Here is a 19357-nt window from a genome sequence, read left to right on the forward strand (position 1 = left end):
ACCCAGAAACAGAAATTTAACAGCCCACGGCTGTGACGCTGATGATACAGAGACTACCTAGATAATTCAAGATTTGTAGTTATGAAAATATTTTAGACTTTTATATACTTGCGGTTATGAATGAGATTTGTTCACTTGTTTTAACAATTTGTAACCTTAAGCCTGGAACACACTGCCCGATGACATCGCAGGAAGGGATGCATGAATGCATTAAGTTCAGTGGCAATGGGGTGAATCAATAGGCTAAAAGATAAGGCTATGGCAGTAATAACTATCTGCAATTTTGGCTAGAACTTAATGCGACGTGATCATGAAAACCACATACGACTGGAAACATGCATGTATTCTCTCTCTCTGTTACACACACACACACACACATACATACATACAAAGCTTATTAAATATATAATGAAGTGTTACATACATGGTATACATGTATACTCACTAACAACTACAAACACCAATGGCACTTCAGACGTATGTATTTAAAGCCTACAATTGTACATACTAAAATACAGACACAAGTAGAAGTCATCATAAGAAAATAAATTCCAACCAATGAAGACAGATGGCTTACCCCCACTCATAAAATAAATTTAAAACGTTTTTTAAATCTGTGCCGTCCGATTTTTACCCACACGCCAGATAATCGTAAATCAGCATTTTATATGTGAAGTGTTCTAAATAAATGCACATTCTGTGTGACACAATTCACAATTTGACATGAAGTTTACAAATTGTACACAAAATAGACATTCCCATTTTTTATTTAATTTCCATTTGGCTGCTGCTTGCTGGTGGCAGAGCCGTCTCGCTGTATGCTGGTAGTTTCCATAACAGTGAATTCTGCTTCCATTCATTTTTCCTGATCTTGTTAACATGCATTTTTATTAACGAGTTCCCCTTATTTCGTCGTTGAGGCAGGAAGTGATGTATGTGACCTGCGACGATTCAACTTTTAAGTGGGAAATGCCTTCATTAACAACCTCATCGACTCAATTTCAAAGCATTAACAGATTGATTTAATTAACACATTTCGTTTGAAAATCACTTACTAAAGCTCTCGTTAATATACCACGAGTTCGATACATTAACACAGTTTTTTTAAAATTCTGCCCTTCGTGTTTTTAAAATGAAAATGCATGTTTGCCATAGCAGGGCAGCAGTGTGGAGTAGTGGTTAGGGCTGTGGACTCTTGACTGGAGGGTTGTGGGTTCAATCCCCGGTGGGGGACACTGCTGCTGTACCCTTGAGCAAAGTACTTTACCTAGATTGCTCCAGTAAAAATCCAATTGTATAAATGGGTAATTGTATGTAAAAATAATGTGATATCTTGTAACAATTGTAAGTCACCCTGGATAAGGGCATCTGCTAAGAAATAAATAATAATAATAATAGCAGGTGTTTCTTTCAAAACTTTTACGGTGTTAATGAGGACGGTGCCTTCCATCCTGCACTGCTTCATCCACACAGTACCAGGGCTGCGCTGGCAGAGAACACGGTGTTCATGAGGACGGTGCCCTCCAGCCTGCACTGCTGCATCCACACAGTACCAGGGCTGCGCTGGCAGAGAACACGGTGTTCATGAGGACGGTGCCCTCCATCCTGCACTACTGCATCCACAGTTCCAGGGCTGCGCTGGCAGAGAACACGGTGTTAATGAGGACGGTGCCCTCCAGCTTGCACTGCTGCAGCCACACAGTCCCAGGGCTGCGCTGGCAGAGAACACGGTGTTAATGAGGACGGTGCCCTCCAGCCTGCACTGCTGCATCCACAGTTCCAGGGCTGCGCTGGCAGAGAACACGGTGTTAATGAGGACGGTGCCCTCCAGCCTGCACTGCTGCATCCACACAGTACCAGGGCTGCGCTGGCAGAGAACACGGTGTTAATGAGGACGGTGCCCTCCATCCTGCACTGCTGCATCCACACAGTCCCAGGGCTGCGCTGGCAGAGAACACGGTGTTAATGAGGACGGTGCCCTCCATCCTGCACTGCTGCATCCACACAGTACCAGGGCTGCGCTGGCAGAGAACACGGTGTTAATGAGGACGGTGCCCTCCATCCTGCACTGCTGCATCCACACAGTACCAGGGCTGCGCTGGCAGAGAACACGGTGTTAATGAGGATGGTGCCCTCCATCCTGCACTGCTGCATCCACACAGTACCAGGGCTGCGCTGGCAGAGAACACGGTGTTAATGAGGACGGTGCCCTCCATCCTGCACTGCTGCATCCACACAGTACCAGGGCTGCGCTGGCAGAGAACACGGTGTTAATGAGGACGGTGCCCTCCATCCTGCACTGCTGCATCCACACAGTACCAGGGCTGCGCTGGCAGAGAACACGGTGTTAATGAGGACGGTGCCCTCCATCCTGCACTGCTGCATCCACACAGTACCAGGGCTGCGCTGGCAGAGAACACGGTGTTAATGAGGATGGTGCCCTCCATCCTGCACTGCTGCATCCACACAGTACCAGGGCTGCGCTGGCAGAGAACACAGTGTTAATGAGGATGGTGCCCTCCATCCTGCACTGCTGCATCCACACAGTACCAGGGCTGCGCTGGCAGAGAACACGGTGTTAATGAGGACGGTGCCCTCCATCCTGCACTGCTGCATCCACACAGTACCAGGGCTGCGCTGGCAGAGAACACGGTGTTAATGAGGATGGTGCCCTCCATCCTGCACTGCTGCATCCACACAGTACCAGGGCTGCGCTGGCAGAGAACACAGTGTTAATGAGGATGGTGCCCTCCATCCTGCACTGCTGCATCCACACAGTCCCAGGGCTGCGCTGGCAGAGAACACGGTGTTAATGAGGACGGTGCCCTCCATCCTGCACTGCTGCATCCACACAGTACCAGGGCTGCGCTGGCAGAGAACATGGTCTCTTCCTCCGATCCCTTCCAATAATGAGTTTGTTTCATGCAACAGTACTATTTAAAAGCTTACAAATGCTCGTTGCTATGTCTTTACCATGGCTAACCACAGTGAACTCTCTATAAGAGATGTCATTTTTAAAATGCGCTGGTTTATTATTCCAAGTGCAGCGTTCAAATCCACGAGATCAGCCCAGTCACACAACAGCACTGTAAAGCCCAGGGTACTTTAACTGTATCGACCTGCAGAATAACCCCTATTTTAACAGTGATTGCCTGGGTGTATAGATGGTTTGAATTAAACTCCACGTATTAACATTTAAGATTAAGACTCACGCATGACTCACTGCTTCTCATCTCTTGTTTTTCATTTCTTTACTTGTTTCTTTTGTTCCAGGGTTGTCTCTGCTGCCAGGTTTGAAAAGGTTGTCATCTGAAATTAAATAAAATGAAGAAAACAAATTCTTTATGATGCTTTGTGTTCATGCTTGGGTGTTTATTTTGTGCATCGCTTTGAGAATGAAAGGTACGATTGCGACCTCGAACACTCTCTTTGCTTGACAGCGTCTCGTTCAGTGTTGCCAGATTCCCCCCCTAAAAAAACAAACAAACAAACAAAATAGATGAATGCAAGAAAACCGTGAATTGCCCCTAATACCTCAAGGAAACCTTTTTCTTTTTTTGTTTTTTGTTTTAGTACGAGGGCTCAAGTTTCTCTTTTTCCAATTGTAAACACAAACAATAGGCAGGTGAAATGTTCAATATATACTGAATTTATTAAGAGACCATTAAAGCAAATAGCACTGAAATCCAACTTTCAATAACACCAGAAGCACATCATATTAAGTCCTATTGCAGCAGATTCTTGTCAACTGCATAGCCCAGGTGCCTACTGTAAAGTTTTATGCAATTATCAGTAACATATACTGTGTAATAGTATACCTGATAATTGCATACAATTGTGAAGTATGTTTCTTTTGAAAATGTATGTTCCCTATTCTGGTTAAATGCATACAAGTGTGAGGCACACGGGACATGCAATTAACATAAGAAATGTTTTTAATTTAACAGGAATATGCAATTATCATGTACGCAATTAATTGGAATACACTGTACTTGTGTAATTCTTAAACCTCTAAAATTAACCTACAGTAATATTTTCATAATTCTCCATAATATATATTCACTCTAGCAAAACACTTATACACGGCTCTTGCAACTGAATTAACATCCTCTGCAACAAGCAAAGGCCCCCATCTGTGCCCCCACTCAAATTATATGAAGGACAGACTCTGTGGGCCAAGGGTAATACCAGCTGCACATGAAGTGACCTTATAATGATGTAGCAGTTAAAGTCTGTCAACCACTTTCTGACTTTACAGGAACCTCCTGGTAGCAAGCCCCTTTAACCACTGGAACACCAAGCCTCCTGTAAAACATTATTATTATTATTATTATTATTATTATTATTATTATTATTATTATTATTACACAACAACAACACGTAACACTGACAGTAACGTTTACACATTAGTAATACTTTTTTGGTCAAATGAAACTCTTCTAATAATGTGTTTGTATTAAGCAGCTAGCCAGATGTGACGTACTGGTTTTTAGTTTTTGTGTTTGTCAGCTGGGCGGTGTTGTTCTCAAAGCCGGAAGCAACAAGATGGCACCCAGCGGCCTGAAGGCTGTTGTCGGAGAAAGTGAGTGGAACATTAATCTTGGTTTACGGTTATCGGAGTTGTCGTTTTTTTTCTTAAAAAACATTAAATCATATGCTGACGCAAATACGCAACTGACCGCCAATGTTATGGAATGGTAATAGAGTGACTGACAGCGTAAAATGTAAACACAGATGACTCAATAAATCCAGTAGGAAGCTAGTTCTTATCAAATAAACCTATTTTGTTTTAAACAAAACAAAAACAGGATGCGTTGTTATTTGTTTAGTTTAATGCGCAATTAAATTCATTAAACAAGAAGACTGTCATGTTGTCATTTCCGGGACATCTTTTCAAAGTTATTATTCTAGCGTCTTACCGCATTGTACTGAGTGTAAGTCCTGTTAAGTTGTAATATAAAGTGTACGCAAAATGTTTCTGTGTGCGACAACTAGAAGCGGTTTAACCAAATACAGTTTCAACCAAACAAAAAAACATTTCACACTAATGGAAGAGAAGTACGGGTGGTGTATAGTGTTTAGGGTTGTATTCAGAAACACAGGGCTTTCTACGGAATGGCTGTGGTTTGAACGCTGAAACTTCTAGGTAGCACAATCCAGTGTTTTAAGCACAATTCAGTGTTTCTCTGTCTTTGTGCATTGGATGTGGTGTTTTTAAAATAAAAATAACTGCGAGTTTGAATTGATGACATGGAAATTAAAAATGACATAACTGGGAAAATCAAGATGAAAACATGTGCTCGCAAAACGCAATCTGCATCAAGGTTACAGTTACAAGAGGATGCATTTAGAACGCTTTTTGTTATGCCTTCTTTACGACTGTCTTTAGTGCCTGTCATGAGACAGATGTAATATAACTAGTTTAGCCATTGTGAGAAATTGCATTTTAAACCTTAAGCACAAGAAAGACTGTATGACTCCAGTACATTTTTGCTAAATTAGAAAAGTACATGAGCAGTTCGGTTGAACTTTAGTTCTTTGAATCCGCAGATTTAATTTTGCAGTCAAGGGGAAACCCTCAACGCAAGAATTGTGCAATTATTAAACTCTAGATTGCTAAATGCTTCCTGTTAATTAAGCAATAGAGAATGTTCCGATCAATAAACTGATCAGGCAACAACAACAAAGCAAATTAATAATATAGTGACTGGTACTATATACTGTATAAGAGGTCAATTAAAACGTTACTTGGTGGTAAACAAAACCGGTTATAATGTGACACCCTGACTAGAATTTTGTCTTAAACTGAGATGATCTAAGTGGGCTTCTCAGCACTGAAATTAAAATCTACAGATATGCATTCTTCATGGGCAAACTGTCAGAGCCCTGTTGGCAAAGCTGAACCACACCTGTAGTGGATTTGTTTAATGCCCAGAATTGGGCAGTAAAGACAGGCAGGCTGGAAAGCAGAAAGTCCACTGCAATACACACAACAGCATTCTCCCTAGAGTCCATGTCACAGAAGCAAGTTTGACTCCTAATGGCTGAAACTTGCACTAGCCCTGCACCCAGTCCTGGTTTCAAAGCCACCTTCAAATAATAGGCATAGTAATAAAATGATCAGGAGTTTAATGATAAATAAATTGTTCCTCCCTTATAGCTGCATGAACAACTCAAACCTATAGACTTAAGTGTGTGTTGTGATGAGAAATGTGATCAGTCCAGAGGAGATTTACTGATTGTTCAGACTCTTAGCACCTGCTCATTTTAAATAATATACCTGAGCTGAGGAGCTCTGAAACCCAGGACTGGCAGCAGCAGGACTAGTGTCAGTTTCTAGCCCTGCTCAAACTCCTGGCTGTTTGGATCATTTTAATAATAGACTGTGTGCAGCAGACTACTGTGATTTTCGAACCCTGCCCAAATTGGCTCCAGATCATTTCAATATCATACTTCATTTAGAAAAGTTTTGAAACCCAGAACTGGGTGCAGCAGGGCTGTGCAAGTTTCAAGCCCAAATGGAAGGTGTGTTCATTCAGATGAGTCTGTCAGAAAACAGCAGCTTGACCAGTCCAGTTTAGCGTTCCTAAAACTCAGTACATAATGACATTATTGGTGGTCCGTTTGTATTCACCTCACGACCTTAACTTTGAATTAGTGTTTTAATCAATGGGCACATGTTTAGATGTGTGTACTGTTCTAATGAAGATAAACTCCCAACCATGTACATGCTTATTTCATGTCAGGGTTTCCCCTGGGTTCTAGATTTTTGTAGTCACTAGTGACTAATCCTTTCTAAAAACATTAGTCACTCCAGATATTCAGTAGTCACTACTGGCGCACAGCTCAAGTCTTCAAGGGTGTTATGAATCCTGTTTTTATTTTATACCTTAAATCACTGTATTGACCAAAACAATTATTTAATTAAACCATTTTAATAATGCTCTACAGTTTAAATAAATTTACAGTTGTAAACTTTTAGAACTTTAAAACTCAAGAACCAGACTTATTTGCCCTGAAAAGCTACATATAGACACAGAATGCATTATGAAGTACTTATACCAGGATTTATTTATTTATTTATTGCAATTATTTTGCAACATTTCATATGGCAATGGTACACAAATAAGTCAATATTTCATAACCAACAAACTTATTTCTATATTGATTTCAGGTTTCCTAAATGAAAGTACAATATTTCAGAATTTTAACGCTTCAGCTAAAATCTACCAGTCTATGGTATACAATAACATTAAAAATGTAATTGTTTACTGAGTGTTTTCGTCTACTTGTATGTCTTTTACAATAAAACAAAAATAAAAAACAGTGTTAGAATATTATATACAACCCATGGAAACAGAGTTTTGCAATAAGGCTGAAACTTTGCTGCTTGTTTTCTTTTTCTGTTATCTGACACTTGTGAGCTTTGTTTGTTCTTTTTTTCTGGTGTTCCGAATCCAAGTCTTCATCTTCTACAACGTGTTGTTCTGTTTGTTCTGTTTCACTCTGCTGTGGCCGCGCTGAAAAAACGAGTGGTTTTTCTTCTGTGGCATTTTCCAGTATTGGTTAACAGTTTTGTTTTTTAATTCGTGCACACAAGCTTACCGCTTTCACTGCGGATGCAAAGGTTTGAGCAGAACTCTCTGTAGTCGTGAAAGCGCAGCAGCAGAAGCTGTCAGCAGCACCTCGTGCAGCCTCATAAAGCGGTCTGGGTTACCATGGTAACTGTGGTTCTCAGGTGATGCCCCCTAGTTCATATTTGATAGAATTGTTTTCTTTGATTTTAAATAAAAATTATTTCAGATTTGAGAATATTTATGATCTCCTAATTCAGGGTGTAGCAATGGGTTCAGTAATGGTGCCAATCTATATATGGGTAAATTTGAACACGATTACATTTACAACAATAATCCTTTTAAATCTTGTCTAAAGTTGTGGTTACGTTACATTGATGATATATTTTTTATATGGACTGGACCTAAAGATATGTTGAGTAAGTTTGAAGAATATGTCAATAACATTAAACCTACACACAAGTTTACTTCAGAGATTAGCTCGAGTATGGTTACTTTTCTAGATGTCCAAGTTGTGAAGGTGGGGCATCGCCTGGTAACCACTTTATATAGGAAACCCACGGATCATAACAGTTTTTTAAATGCTTCTGGTTATCATCCTCCTTCTTTGAAACACAATTTGCCTTATAGTCAATTCCTTAGATTAAGACATATCTGTGAGGTCTGAGGATGATTTTGTATTACAAGCTAATGAAATGAAAAACAGATTTTTGACGAAAGGATATAAACATACTTGGTCGACAAAGCTTTATCTAAATGCATTTACTTACACATCAATTTAAGACAGCTAAAACTAAACACTTTTGTTTCTACCTACTCACCTATTTCAAATACAATGAAAAACATAATACAGACTCATTGGCATATATTGTCAGCCAAATTAAGATCAGTATCCTCCACGCTTTACATTTAAAAGACAAAGAAATGTATTTGTTAAAGCAGACACTTTTATTCCATCATCTCACTTTTTAACACAGACACCACAAGGTAACTTTAATTGTCACAATTGCGCTTGTTGCAATGCAATGATAAAAAGCGATCCAATTGCCCATCCTAAAACTAATAAGCAGTTTAAAGTAAGAGGTAGGATTACTTGTGTTACCAAGTTTGTAGTCTATTTGTTGAAATGCCCTTGTGATCTGTGCTACGTGAGTAAGACCATTAGGGAATTAAAAACGCGTATAAGTGAACATAAAAGCGCTATTAGGAATAATGATTATATACGATCACGTGTAGCGAGACATTTTAATGAGCAACAACATAGCGTACTCTCAGATTATAGAGATGGAAGAGGTTAATACCCCACGTCGGTGGAGATTGTAATAAACTGTTACTACAAAGGGAAGCCTCTTGGATACACACTTTGCAAACTGCATCTCCTGGTGGCATGAACGAGAAGCTGTTGTTTACACCTTTTTTATAATCATATCTATTGTTGTTGCATCTAGTGGTCCATTATGATTTTGTGTTCTAGTTTGTAATTTTACAATATACTATACTTGGATATACATATTTTGGTGTTGGTCTATATGTTTTAATAATAAAATATTTTTGTTTTGTATTTACATCGTTTGAGTTGGGCACTAAAAGTATTGAGTGTTATTGCTTTATTGAAAGATAATTGAATAATTAATTATTACATGTCTCACCTGTATGTGTTTGATTTAAATTGTTACTGCACTGTGAAGGCCAGTGGCCGCAACGCATCTGCATGAATTCGCTTCATTGTTTTTTATGATTATGATGTTCAGTAATAAATATATAAGCTTAACAGCAGATGCTTGGTGAGTGCTTGACTGTTTACGACATTCTGTATATTTACTTGAGTCTATAGCACACCGTCAATACAAGAACATTGCTCTTTTAGCGTGCTCTTATTTTTTCAATTACCATGGTAACTGACACGCAACATGAAACTGAGGCGCTGAATGGCTGACTGCATTTACGTCGCCTACCACGGGATGAGGACGTTGCAGAGTCAATGAATCGAGAGGCTGAGGCTCTGATCTGATCAGCAGCAGTGACTCTATGGTTTAGTGATCCCTTCTTTTGAAGAAAGAGACGTTGTTGTGTGTGACTTTAACGGAAGGGATTTTTTTTATAGTACAAACAGAAACGATCGTCACTAGTGACAATTTCACTTTTTTTTTTTTGTCGGCACTTTCAAAAAACATTCGCAAATTACGAGAGTGACGAGCAACAGCAAAACCCCTGTTTCATGTATAATGCTGCTTTCTGCTGCGAAGATAGCCCTTAAACCAGATTTAGTGTGCAATTGCAGCCCTTTAGGAGAGTCTCCCCAGTGACATTCTGGAAACTATACAGCAATTGAGGAAGTTGTGGTAGCTGCTTACTGTATCAGGGACACTGGTGGCAGTGAGTGGTTTGAGGAAGTATTTCTTTGTTGAACTCCGATTTGCATGTTTCCATGGAAGGGGTGTTGATGGGTTAAGGCTTTAAACTTTGCATGCCAAAAACAGATATTGGACACACAAATGTTATGTCCAAAATGTCCTAAATAAATACTGTACAGGGATGGAAATAAAACTAACTCCCATTGCATAGCTTTTTTTTTTTTATTATCCATTCTTGGTTTTAATATGAGGCTAATAAGACATAAGAACATAAGAAAGTTTACAAACGAGAGGAGGCCATTCAGCCCATCTTGCTCGTTTGGTTGTTAGTAGCTTATTGATCCCAGAATCTCATCAAGCAGCTTCTTGAAGGATCCCAGGGTGTCAGCTTCAACAACATTACTGGGGAGTTGGTTCCAGACCCTCACAATTCTCTGTGTAAAAAAGTGCCTCCAATTTTCTGTTCTGAATGCCCCTTTATCTAATCTCCATTTGTGACCCCTGGTCCTTGTTTCTTTTTTCAGGTCAAAAAAGTCCCCTGGTTCGACATTGTCTATACCTTTTAGGATTTTGAATGTTTGAATCAGATTGCCACGTAGTCTTCTTTGTTCAAGACTGAATAGATTCAATTCTTTTAGCCTGTCTGCATACGACATGCCTTTTAAACCCGGGATAATTCTGGTTGCTCTTCTTTGCACTCTTTCTAGAGCAGAATCTTCCCTTGATTTAAATTCAACACTTCTCACAATATATCCGAGCATCTTGCTGGCCTTTTTTATAGCATTGTCTAGACGAAGACATTTCTGAGTCAACATAAACTCCTAGGTCTTTTTCATAGTTCCCTTCTTCAATTATCTCCCATACAATATTTATAATGCACATTACTTTTGCCTGCATGCAATACTTTACACTTTTCTCTATTAAATGTCATTTGCCATGTGTCTGCCCAGTTCTGAATGCTGTCTAAATCATTTTGAATGACCTTGCTACTGCAACAGTGTTTGCCACTCCTCCTATTTTTGTGTCATCTGCAAATTTAACAAGTTTGCTTACTGTACCAGAATCTAAATCATTAATGTAGATTAGGAATAGCAGAGGACCTAATACTGATCCTTGTGGTCCACCACTGGTTACCTCGTTCCATTTTGAGGTTTCTCCTCTAATCAGTACTTTCTGTTTTCTACATGTTAACCACTCCCTAATCCATGTGCATGCATTTCCTTGAATCCCTACTACGTTCAGTTTGAGAATTAATCTTTTATGCAGGATTTTGTCAAAAGCTTTCTGGAAATCTAAATAAACCATGTCGTATGCTTTGCAATTATCCATTGTCGATGTTGCATCCTCTAACAAATCAAGCAGGTTAGTTAGACATGATCTCCCTTTCCTAAAACCATGCTGACTGTCTCCCAGGATATTGTTCCCATATAGGTAATTTTCTATTTTGGATCTTACTATAGTTTCCATAAGTTTACATATAATAGAAGTCAGGCTTATTGGTTCAGTTTTGTCTCCCTTTTTGTGGATCGGTATTACGTTTGCAATTTTCCAGTCTATCGGTACAACCCCTGTGTCAAGAGACTGTTGCCTGATCTTGGTTAGCGGTTTGTAAATAACTTCTTTAATTTCTTTGAGTACTATTGGGATGATCCCATCCGGCCCAGGGGATTTGTTTATTTTAAGAGTTCCTAGTCCCTTTAACACTTCTGCCTCTGTTATGCTAAAGTTAATTAAAATTGGATAGGAACAGGTCAACATGTGAGGCATGTTGTTCGTGTCCTCCTTTGTAAAAACCTGTGAAAAGTAATCATTTAATATATTTGCTATTTTTTTTCTTCATCTATGATTTTGCCAATTGTGTCTCTAAGACATTTAACCTCCTCTTTGAATGTTAATGTTAATAATATTGGAAAAACATTTTGGAATTGGTTTTAGCCCCCTTAGCAATATTGATTTCTATCTCTTCTTGGCCTTTCTAACTTCCTTTTTGACTTGTGTTTGCAGTTCCAAGTCCTTTGTTTTTGGTCCCTTTTAAACGCTCTGAAAAGTGCCTTTTTTCACTGAAAATTTTTGTTGATTGATCTATTAAACCATTTTGGCCATTTTGTTTTAGATTTAGATTTGTCTGCTTTTGGGATGTAATTGTTTTGTGCCTCTAGTACTACATTTTTAAAAAACAGCCATCCTTTTTCTGTGGATGTTTTCTCTATTTTACTCCAATCTACTTCTGTTAGTCTCTGTTTCATACCTTCATAGTTTGCTTTTCTAAAATTGTAAACCTTAGCTTTAGTCATTCCTTTTGGGGTTTTAAAAAATACTTCAAATGAGAACATGTTGTGGTCTGAGTTTGCCAATGGCTCTCTGACCTCTGTTATAGTTATTCTGTCTTTGTTATTTGAAAAGACTAAATCAAGGCATGCCTCCCCTCTAGTCGGTGCCTTGACAAATTGCGAAGATTAGGAAGCAGTCATTTGTCATTTCCACCATTTCAAATTCGTCCGTCGTGCTCCCCACCGGGTTCTCCCATTTTATACGGGGGAAGTTGAAATCCCCCATTAGTATGGCTTCTCCTTTTCTACACGCATTTCTAATGTCATTGTATAACAGATTATTTTGCTCAGCGTCTAAATTTGGCGGTCTATGGCATGCTCCTATTATTATGCCCTTTGAATTTTTGTCCAGTATTCTGACCCATATTGATTCTGCGTTGTTTTCTTTGTCCAGATTTAACACCTGGGCTTCAAGACTATTTCTTATGTATAGTGCTACCCCTCTGCCTCTTCTGTCCTGCCTGTCTTTCCTATACAGTGTGTACCTACTAATATTATATTCGTCTCCATCAATCTCAGACAACCAAGTTTCTGTAACACCTATCACATTGTAGTTACTTGTTAGTGCAGTAGCTTCAAGTTCTAACATTTTGTTTCTGAGACTTCTAGCATTAAAATAAATACATTTAATAGTTGTCTTACCTGAGTTGTTGCCCTTGTCTTGATGTGGTCTCCCTTCTGTTTTTTTGTTTTCTCCCCCCTTCCTTTCTACTTTAAATGCTTCTGGACCTCCCCTGATCTTGTTACTACACACTGGGACAAATCATGTTCGTAGTACAACCTGGAATGGGTGAAACTGCTATGCAATAGGAGTCTTATTTCCATCCCTGGACTAGCTCACCCTGAGAATTCTTTTAACGTTTTCACTTAAAATGAAAAATAGCATTGTCTGGCTGGGATGCTCTAGCACTTGCTCCTGCTTCCTTTGGGGCTCCTGCCATGGAACTTTCTTTCTGTGTACTGTTTTTTTGATTAACACACATTAGAAAATTGCTCTGGTTTTACGGCTGTGCATTTTTTGTCTGTAATGTGGAAGGAGAGGATGATGCTTCAGATTACAGCTTTTCCTCAAGTGACACAATCCACCCCCTGACTGTCACAGTTTGGTTACACAACGCAGCAGAGCAGAGCTTGCTGAGGGAAACTAAAGCCAGAGGAATGTGCTGTCAAGCCGTTTTTGTTCCACTTGATAAATCTGTACTTTAATGTATTTTTATTCAATGTAGTATTTTGGTATAAGAGAAATATTATTCTGCTCTTGACGTAATGAAGAATACACACGTGCCTTTGACGAATCATGCTGTATAGTTTTATAAAGTTAATTTTTTAAGAAGGATCACAAAGGGTTGAAAATACACTTATAATAGTTCACCACAGTAATTTTACAGTCAATGCTTTCCCCTAAGCTCTTCCCATGGCTATACAATGCATGTATTGTAGTTTCCCCTGGTTTGCCATGTTTATTAATATGCTTTATTATACCATTCTGTGCTTTACAACACTTGCCTATGCTTTACCATGCTTTCATTGTGGGAAACCTTTATAAGGGTGTCAGCTGCTGTGTCCGGTCACATGTTAATGCAGCAACACTTCTTAAAGCTGTGAGAGTCGCGTGTAATACAGTATACTATATCACTGTCACACCTCAGATCTGTCTCCGGACAGCTCCTAGTTTTATCTGCTTGTAAGGTTGTTGTTTCCCCCATGTATTGTAGCAGTGTTGTATTTGCACTTAAGCTAACATAGCGGATTGAAAGTAAAGGAGAGTCAATAGCAAAAAAACACAAGCAACATATTATTTTCATTTGAAAGTATGCTTTCAAGAAGAAAAAAAGTTATATGAATCACTTCATTTCAGTGCAGAGAAGCCTGCTTAGATCATCTTGGTTTAAGATAAGCTGGATTTGTTTTTTTTAGAACATTTTACAGAAAAGCTGAACCTGACACTGACTTGACGATGCATGAACCTAGTTGACACTACAGCAACACAGCAGTGGCTAAGGTGGGGGTTTCTCCTGTGGTCAGACAACATTATTGATCAGTTTATTTTTTTGGGTCAGTGGGGCAAAATATATTGTTGCTCATCCTAATCACTGCAAATCTAAAGTTGTTCTTAAGCTGAGGCAACACAAAGGTTTCAGGCACTGCATGGCATACCAGGGGAGAGCTGGGGTTTGATACAGCAAAGTGGCCTCAAATGAGGTCTTCCGGTCTCCTGGAACCAGGTTTCAAGCCACTGAAAGAGGCTGTAGTGTTCCCTCTGCTTAAGTAGCTCAAACAAACCTCTATGCCTGGTCCTATTTGACATCTGTGATACTGCGGTGTTCCACAGTGCAATACCAAAGCACAATGTCGCAATAATGTGTTTTTTTTGGTCTGTAGAAATCCTGAGTGGCGCAGTGAAGAGTGTGAGAAAGGACGGAGAATGGAAGGTTAGTGAAACACCACAAACAGGGTTTTCATTGTTTTATTTAAGGCTGTAAACCTGACTTCTGTTCAGTCAGTTGCGTACATTTGGACCTGTTGTATAAGACATCTTCCACCCAGAACCAGCAGCGGTCATGCATGTGGCTTTACCTGTATGTTATAGAAATTGAAAATAAATCCTTATAAATCCAAATGGGGTACAGGTATATGTTACATTTACAAAAATGTTATAATTAGTTTCATATTTCAAATTTCAAATGCGTTTATTTTACCAAGGGGTCCTGGCAAGAGAAGGCATCAAGAAATACCATTATAAAATCAATGGCAAAAAGAGACAAATCATTCAGACAGGACAAAAACACCTAAAACAATCATACAAACTGTAATACAAAATAAAAGCACAGAAAAGAAAACCATTCTAATTCACATGCTCCTGGTCATAGTCAGGATTTACAGGATTCGCAGCCCTGGTCAGATTTGAAATAGATATTGATGAGTGATTTTAAAGCTATTATGAAGAGGCTATTTTTCTGTTTGAAGGCAATGAATTCCAAAGATGAGATGCCTTTTAAAAGTAGGCACATGATTTGATTTTTTTGCATAGGTAGCCTCTAACATGTAAGGTAAGGTAACTTGGAGCATTTCCAGTGTGCACCTTATAAATTAATCACAAAAAATGACAGAGCCTTCTATTGACTGAACCACTCTTATAATTCAATTATAATTATAAATGTTATTTTAAGCACTTTCGTTTTAAAGACTGGCCCAGCGATACAACATGATAAATAAACTGAAGGGCTTGTTTTAAAATGGGATTTGTTTTCAGGTGTTGATCGTGGACCATTCCAGCATGAGGATGCTGTCTGCCTGCTGCAAGATGTCAGATATCATGGCAGAGGGCATAACAAGTAAGAGCGATTTTAATTCCTTTTCGTATTGACTAGGGGTGTGCCAAACTCATAGCTTCTGAGTAATTACCTTTAAGAACTTTGAAGTTGTCAGGTATTAATTAGATGGAATAAAACGTTTCAATTACTCAACACAAAACAGTGCGGTCCCTCAGTTTGTCTTGTTTCAATCAGACAGTGTTATTTAACACAGACCCTGTTGTGATCAAACTAACAAACTCATGTATATTTTTAAGCGATTGTTTGTCTTACTTTCTCTTATCCTTTTGAGACGGCAGTAAAAATGTGAGCTCCCTGGATAAGAGGAAAATGTGCTTCCAATCGCCTTTTAAACACTCAATGCGGAAGTTAGTTGTTAGTGATTGGTACTCCGTGGTAAAGGTGAGGGAAGGACAGCTTTTCTTGTTTTGAAATGAAACATTAATAAATAGGTGTGTTTTGATTTATTTAATAACTGTGACAAATACAGTACTGTGCAAAAGTTTTAGGCAGGTGTGAAAAAATGCTGTAAAGTAAGAATGCTTTCAAAAATAGACATGTTAATAGTTTATATTTTTCAGTTAACAAAATGCAAAGTGAGTGAACAGAAGAAAAATCTACATCAAATCAATATTTGATGTGACCACCCTTTGCTTTCAAAACAGCATCAATTCTTCTAGGTACATTTGCACACAGTTTTTGAAGGAACTCGGCAGGTAGGTTGGTCCAAACATCTTGGAGAACTAACCACAGTTCTTCTGTGGATTTAGGCAGCCTCAGTTGCTTCTCTCTCTTCATGTAATCCCAGACAGACTCGATGATGTTGAGATCAGGGCTCTGTGGGGGCCATACCATCACTTCCAGGACTCCTTGTTCTTCTTTACGCTGAAGATAGTTCTTAATGACTTTCGCTGTATGTTTGGGGTCGTTGTCATGCTGCAGAATAAATTTGGGGCCAATCAGATGCCTCCCTGATGGTATTGCATGATGGATAAGTATCTGCCTGTACTTCTCAGCATTGAGGAGACCATTAATTCTGACCAAATCCCCAACTCCATTTGCAGAAATGCAGCCCCAAACTTGCAAGGAACCTCCACCATGCTTCACTGTTGCCTGCAGACACTCATTCGTGTACCGCTCTCCAGCCCTTCGGCGAACAAACTGCCTTCTGCTACAGCCAAATATTTCAAATTTTGACTCATCAGTCCAGAGCACCATTTTTCTGCACCCCAGTTCCTGTGTTTTCAGGCATAGTTGAGTCGCTTGGCCTTGTTTCTATGTCAGAGGTATGGCTTTTTGGCCGCAAGTCTTCCATGAAGGCCACTTCTGACCAGACTTCTCCGGACAGTAGATGGGTTTACCAGGGTCCCACTGTTTTCTGCCAATTCTGAGCTGATGGCACTGCTGGACATCTTCTGATTGCGAAGGGAACTAAGCATGATGTGTCTTTCATCTGCTGCAGTAAGTTTCCTTGGCCGACCACTGCGTCTACGGTCCTCAACGTTGCCCGTTTCTTTGTGCTTCTTCAAAAGAGCTTGGACAGCACATCTGGAAACCCCTGTCTGCCTTGAAATTTCTGACTGGGAGAGACCTTGCTGATGCAGTATAACTACCTTGTGTCTTGTTGCTGTGTCTTGCCATGGTGTATGACTTTTGACAGTAAACTGTCTTCAGCAACCTCACCTTGTTAGCTGAGTTTGGCTGTTCCTCACCCAGTTTTATTCCTCCTACACAGCTGTTTCTGTTTCAGTTAATGATTGTGTTTCAACCTACATATTGAATTGATGATCATTAGCACCTGTTTGGTATAATTGTTTAATCATACACCTGACTATATGCCTACAAAATCCCTGACTTTGTGCAAGTGTACCTAGAAGAATTGATGCTGCTTTGAAGGCAAAGGGTGGTCACACCAAATATGGATTTGATTTAGATTTTTCTTCTGTTCACTAACTTTGCATTTAATTAATTGATAAATATAATCTATTAACATGTCTATTTTTGAAAGCATTCTTACTTTACAGCATTTTTTCACACCTGCCTAAAACTTTTGCACAGTACTGTACTTCTAAATGTGGTAAAATCCGAATCTCGGCACACCCCTAATATTGACACCTGCCTGTAATAAATTAGCACAGGGTGCTGTTGAAGCTTCAGTTTCAAAAAAATTAAAACTTGTTTTTTTTTTCCCTCTGCCAGTTGTAGAAGACATCATGAAAAGACGAGAGCCCATCCCCAGCCTTGAAGCCATTTATCTGATATCGCCGACAGAAAAGGTGATGCTACACTTACTTTACACATTAATGTGTGGATCCTCTCCCACTACAACTCATGGGTTTATGTGATCAACCTATGTCTGTCCTGAGTTTTTAATTTTTAGCATTGTGCGTAGCGTTTCTGGATTCAAACGTACTTATGTAAAACATAAAAAGAACACTACAGTTTAGACAGGTAGTTATGCCTGTTGTATTGTGAGGTATTGTAATGGAGGTTTTTGTATTGTGATACAAGACCAAAAGCACAGCAGAGCTCACTGTAGTTCACCGAACGGTTCTTGGACGAAGAGTAAGTGTGTTTTATAGTTGATGTGAATACATACTCTCCCTAGCTCATTTAATTTGTCTTTCAACAAAAATACATGAAATGACCATTTGATCTTATTATGCATCGTGCAAGTTTCCCATCAGGACTGTATCATGATGCATAGCGCATGAAGACCTTGGTATCGTGGCATTAGTGTATCGTTACACCCCAATTGCTTACGTCATGAATCACAAATACTGAATCTTTTATTAGTAGTTTAGAAACAAAAATGGTTTACATTACTATATGATGATGTAGCAGGGCAGAAGAGAGCCCTGCACATAGGCTTGTTAGTGGGGCAGGGCAAAGCCGTGCTTGTGCTAAATGTATTGTTGTGATATTGTAAATAGTGTATTATGATTTTAAAAAAGGAAATGTATTGTTTGGGAACTGATGTTGTTTTTTTGGTATGATTTGAATGTATTTTGTGTTTATTTAAAAACTAGTGTTTTTGTTTGTTATTGTTTGGCAGCGTGGATGGGGTTAAAGCACCATCCCACGAAACAATGTTACCATCTCTGAATTGATTCATTTATTGTTAATTCGGAGATGGTCCCATGTATAAAAACCTGCTGCGCTTTTGCTGAGCAGGGTGGGTGTTCAAGGAGGAGGAACGTGAGCGAGTAAAAAGCAAACAGAAAAACGAAAGTAAAAGTAAGACGAGAACAGAAAGAAAGCAATTGCTAGTCGTGCTGGGCAGAGCAGCACGGTATTTGTTTGGGTGTCAGTATTGTGTTCGAGAGTTGTTTATGTTTACTCTTTTATTTTGCTCTGTGACATTGTTTTCATTTTATTATTTATTTTTTTTTACTAAAAACGCGCACCAGCGCTTTCAACCCCGCAAGTACCTGTGTGCCTCTGTGTCAACTTCCTGGTCTGGGGCTATCCTCACTCAGCCATCTTGCCACAGATGATTGCCTCATCAAAACAACTGCAATGCTTTGTAGTTGCTAACCTGCTCTTGTTCTGTTTTCCAGTCTGTGCGAGCGCTGATTAATGATTTCAGAGACACCCCCTCCTTCACCTATAAAGCAGCACACGTGTTCTTCACTGATAGTAAGTGACCTTCCTTAAAACATCTAATACAGGGGTGTCAAACTCAGTTCCTGGAGGACCGCAGTGTCTTCTGGCTTTTGTTCCACCCAAGCTCTCAATTACTTACCATAAAAAACGATGTATAAGTCGCATCACTGTATAAGTTG

At 39.3% G+C, this 19357-nt stretch overlaps 1 protein-coding gene across 1 annotated transcript in view; it reads left to right on the forward strand.

Annotated features, from left to right (window-relative positions):
* Positions 1-4473: 4473 nt before the first annotated feature.
* Positions 4474-19357, forward strand: part of LOC117962607 (syntaxin-binding protein 2-like) — a 39403-nt gene continuing 24519 nt past the window's right edge. Inside the window, exons 1-5 of the mRNA XM_034913672.2 lie at positions 4474-4582; positions 14641-14690; positions 15512-15593; positions 17772-17848; positions 19133-19211. Coding sequence (XP_034769563.2) covers positions 4546-4582; positions 14641-14690; positions 15512-15593; positions 17772-17848; positions 19133-19211 — 325 coding nt within the window. The 5' untranslated portion in view covers positions 4474-4545. The remainder of the gene's footprint in view (positions 4583-14640; positions 14691-15511; positions 15594-17771; positions 17849-19132; positions 19212-19357) is intronic.

This window comes from Acipenser ruthenus, chromosome 36, assembly GCF_902713425.1.
Source record: "Acipenser ruthenus chromosome 36, fAciRut3.2 maternal haplotype, whole genome shotgun sequence".
Lineage (NCBI taxonomy): Eukaryota > Metazoa > Chordata > Actinopteri > Acipenseriformes > Acipenseridae > Acipenser > Acipenser ruthenus.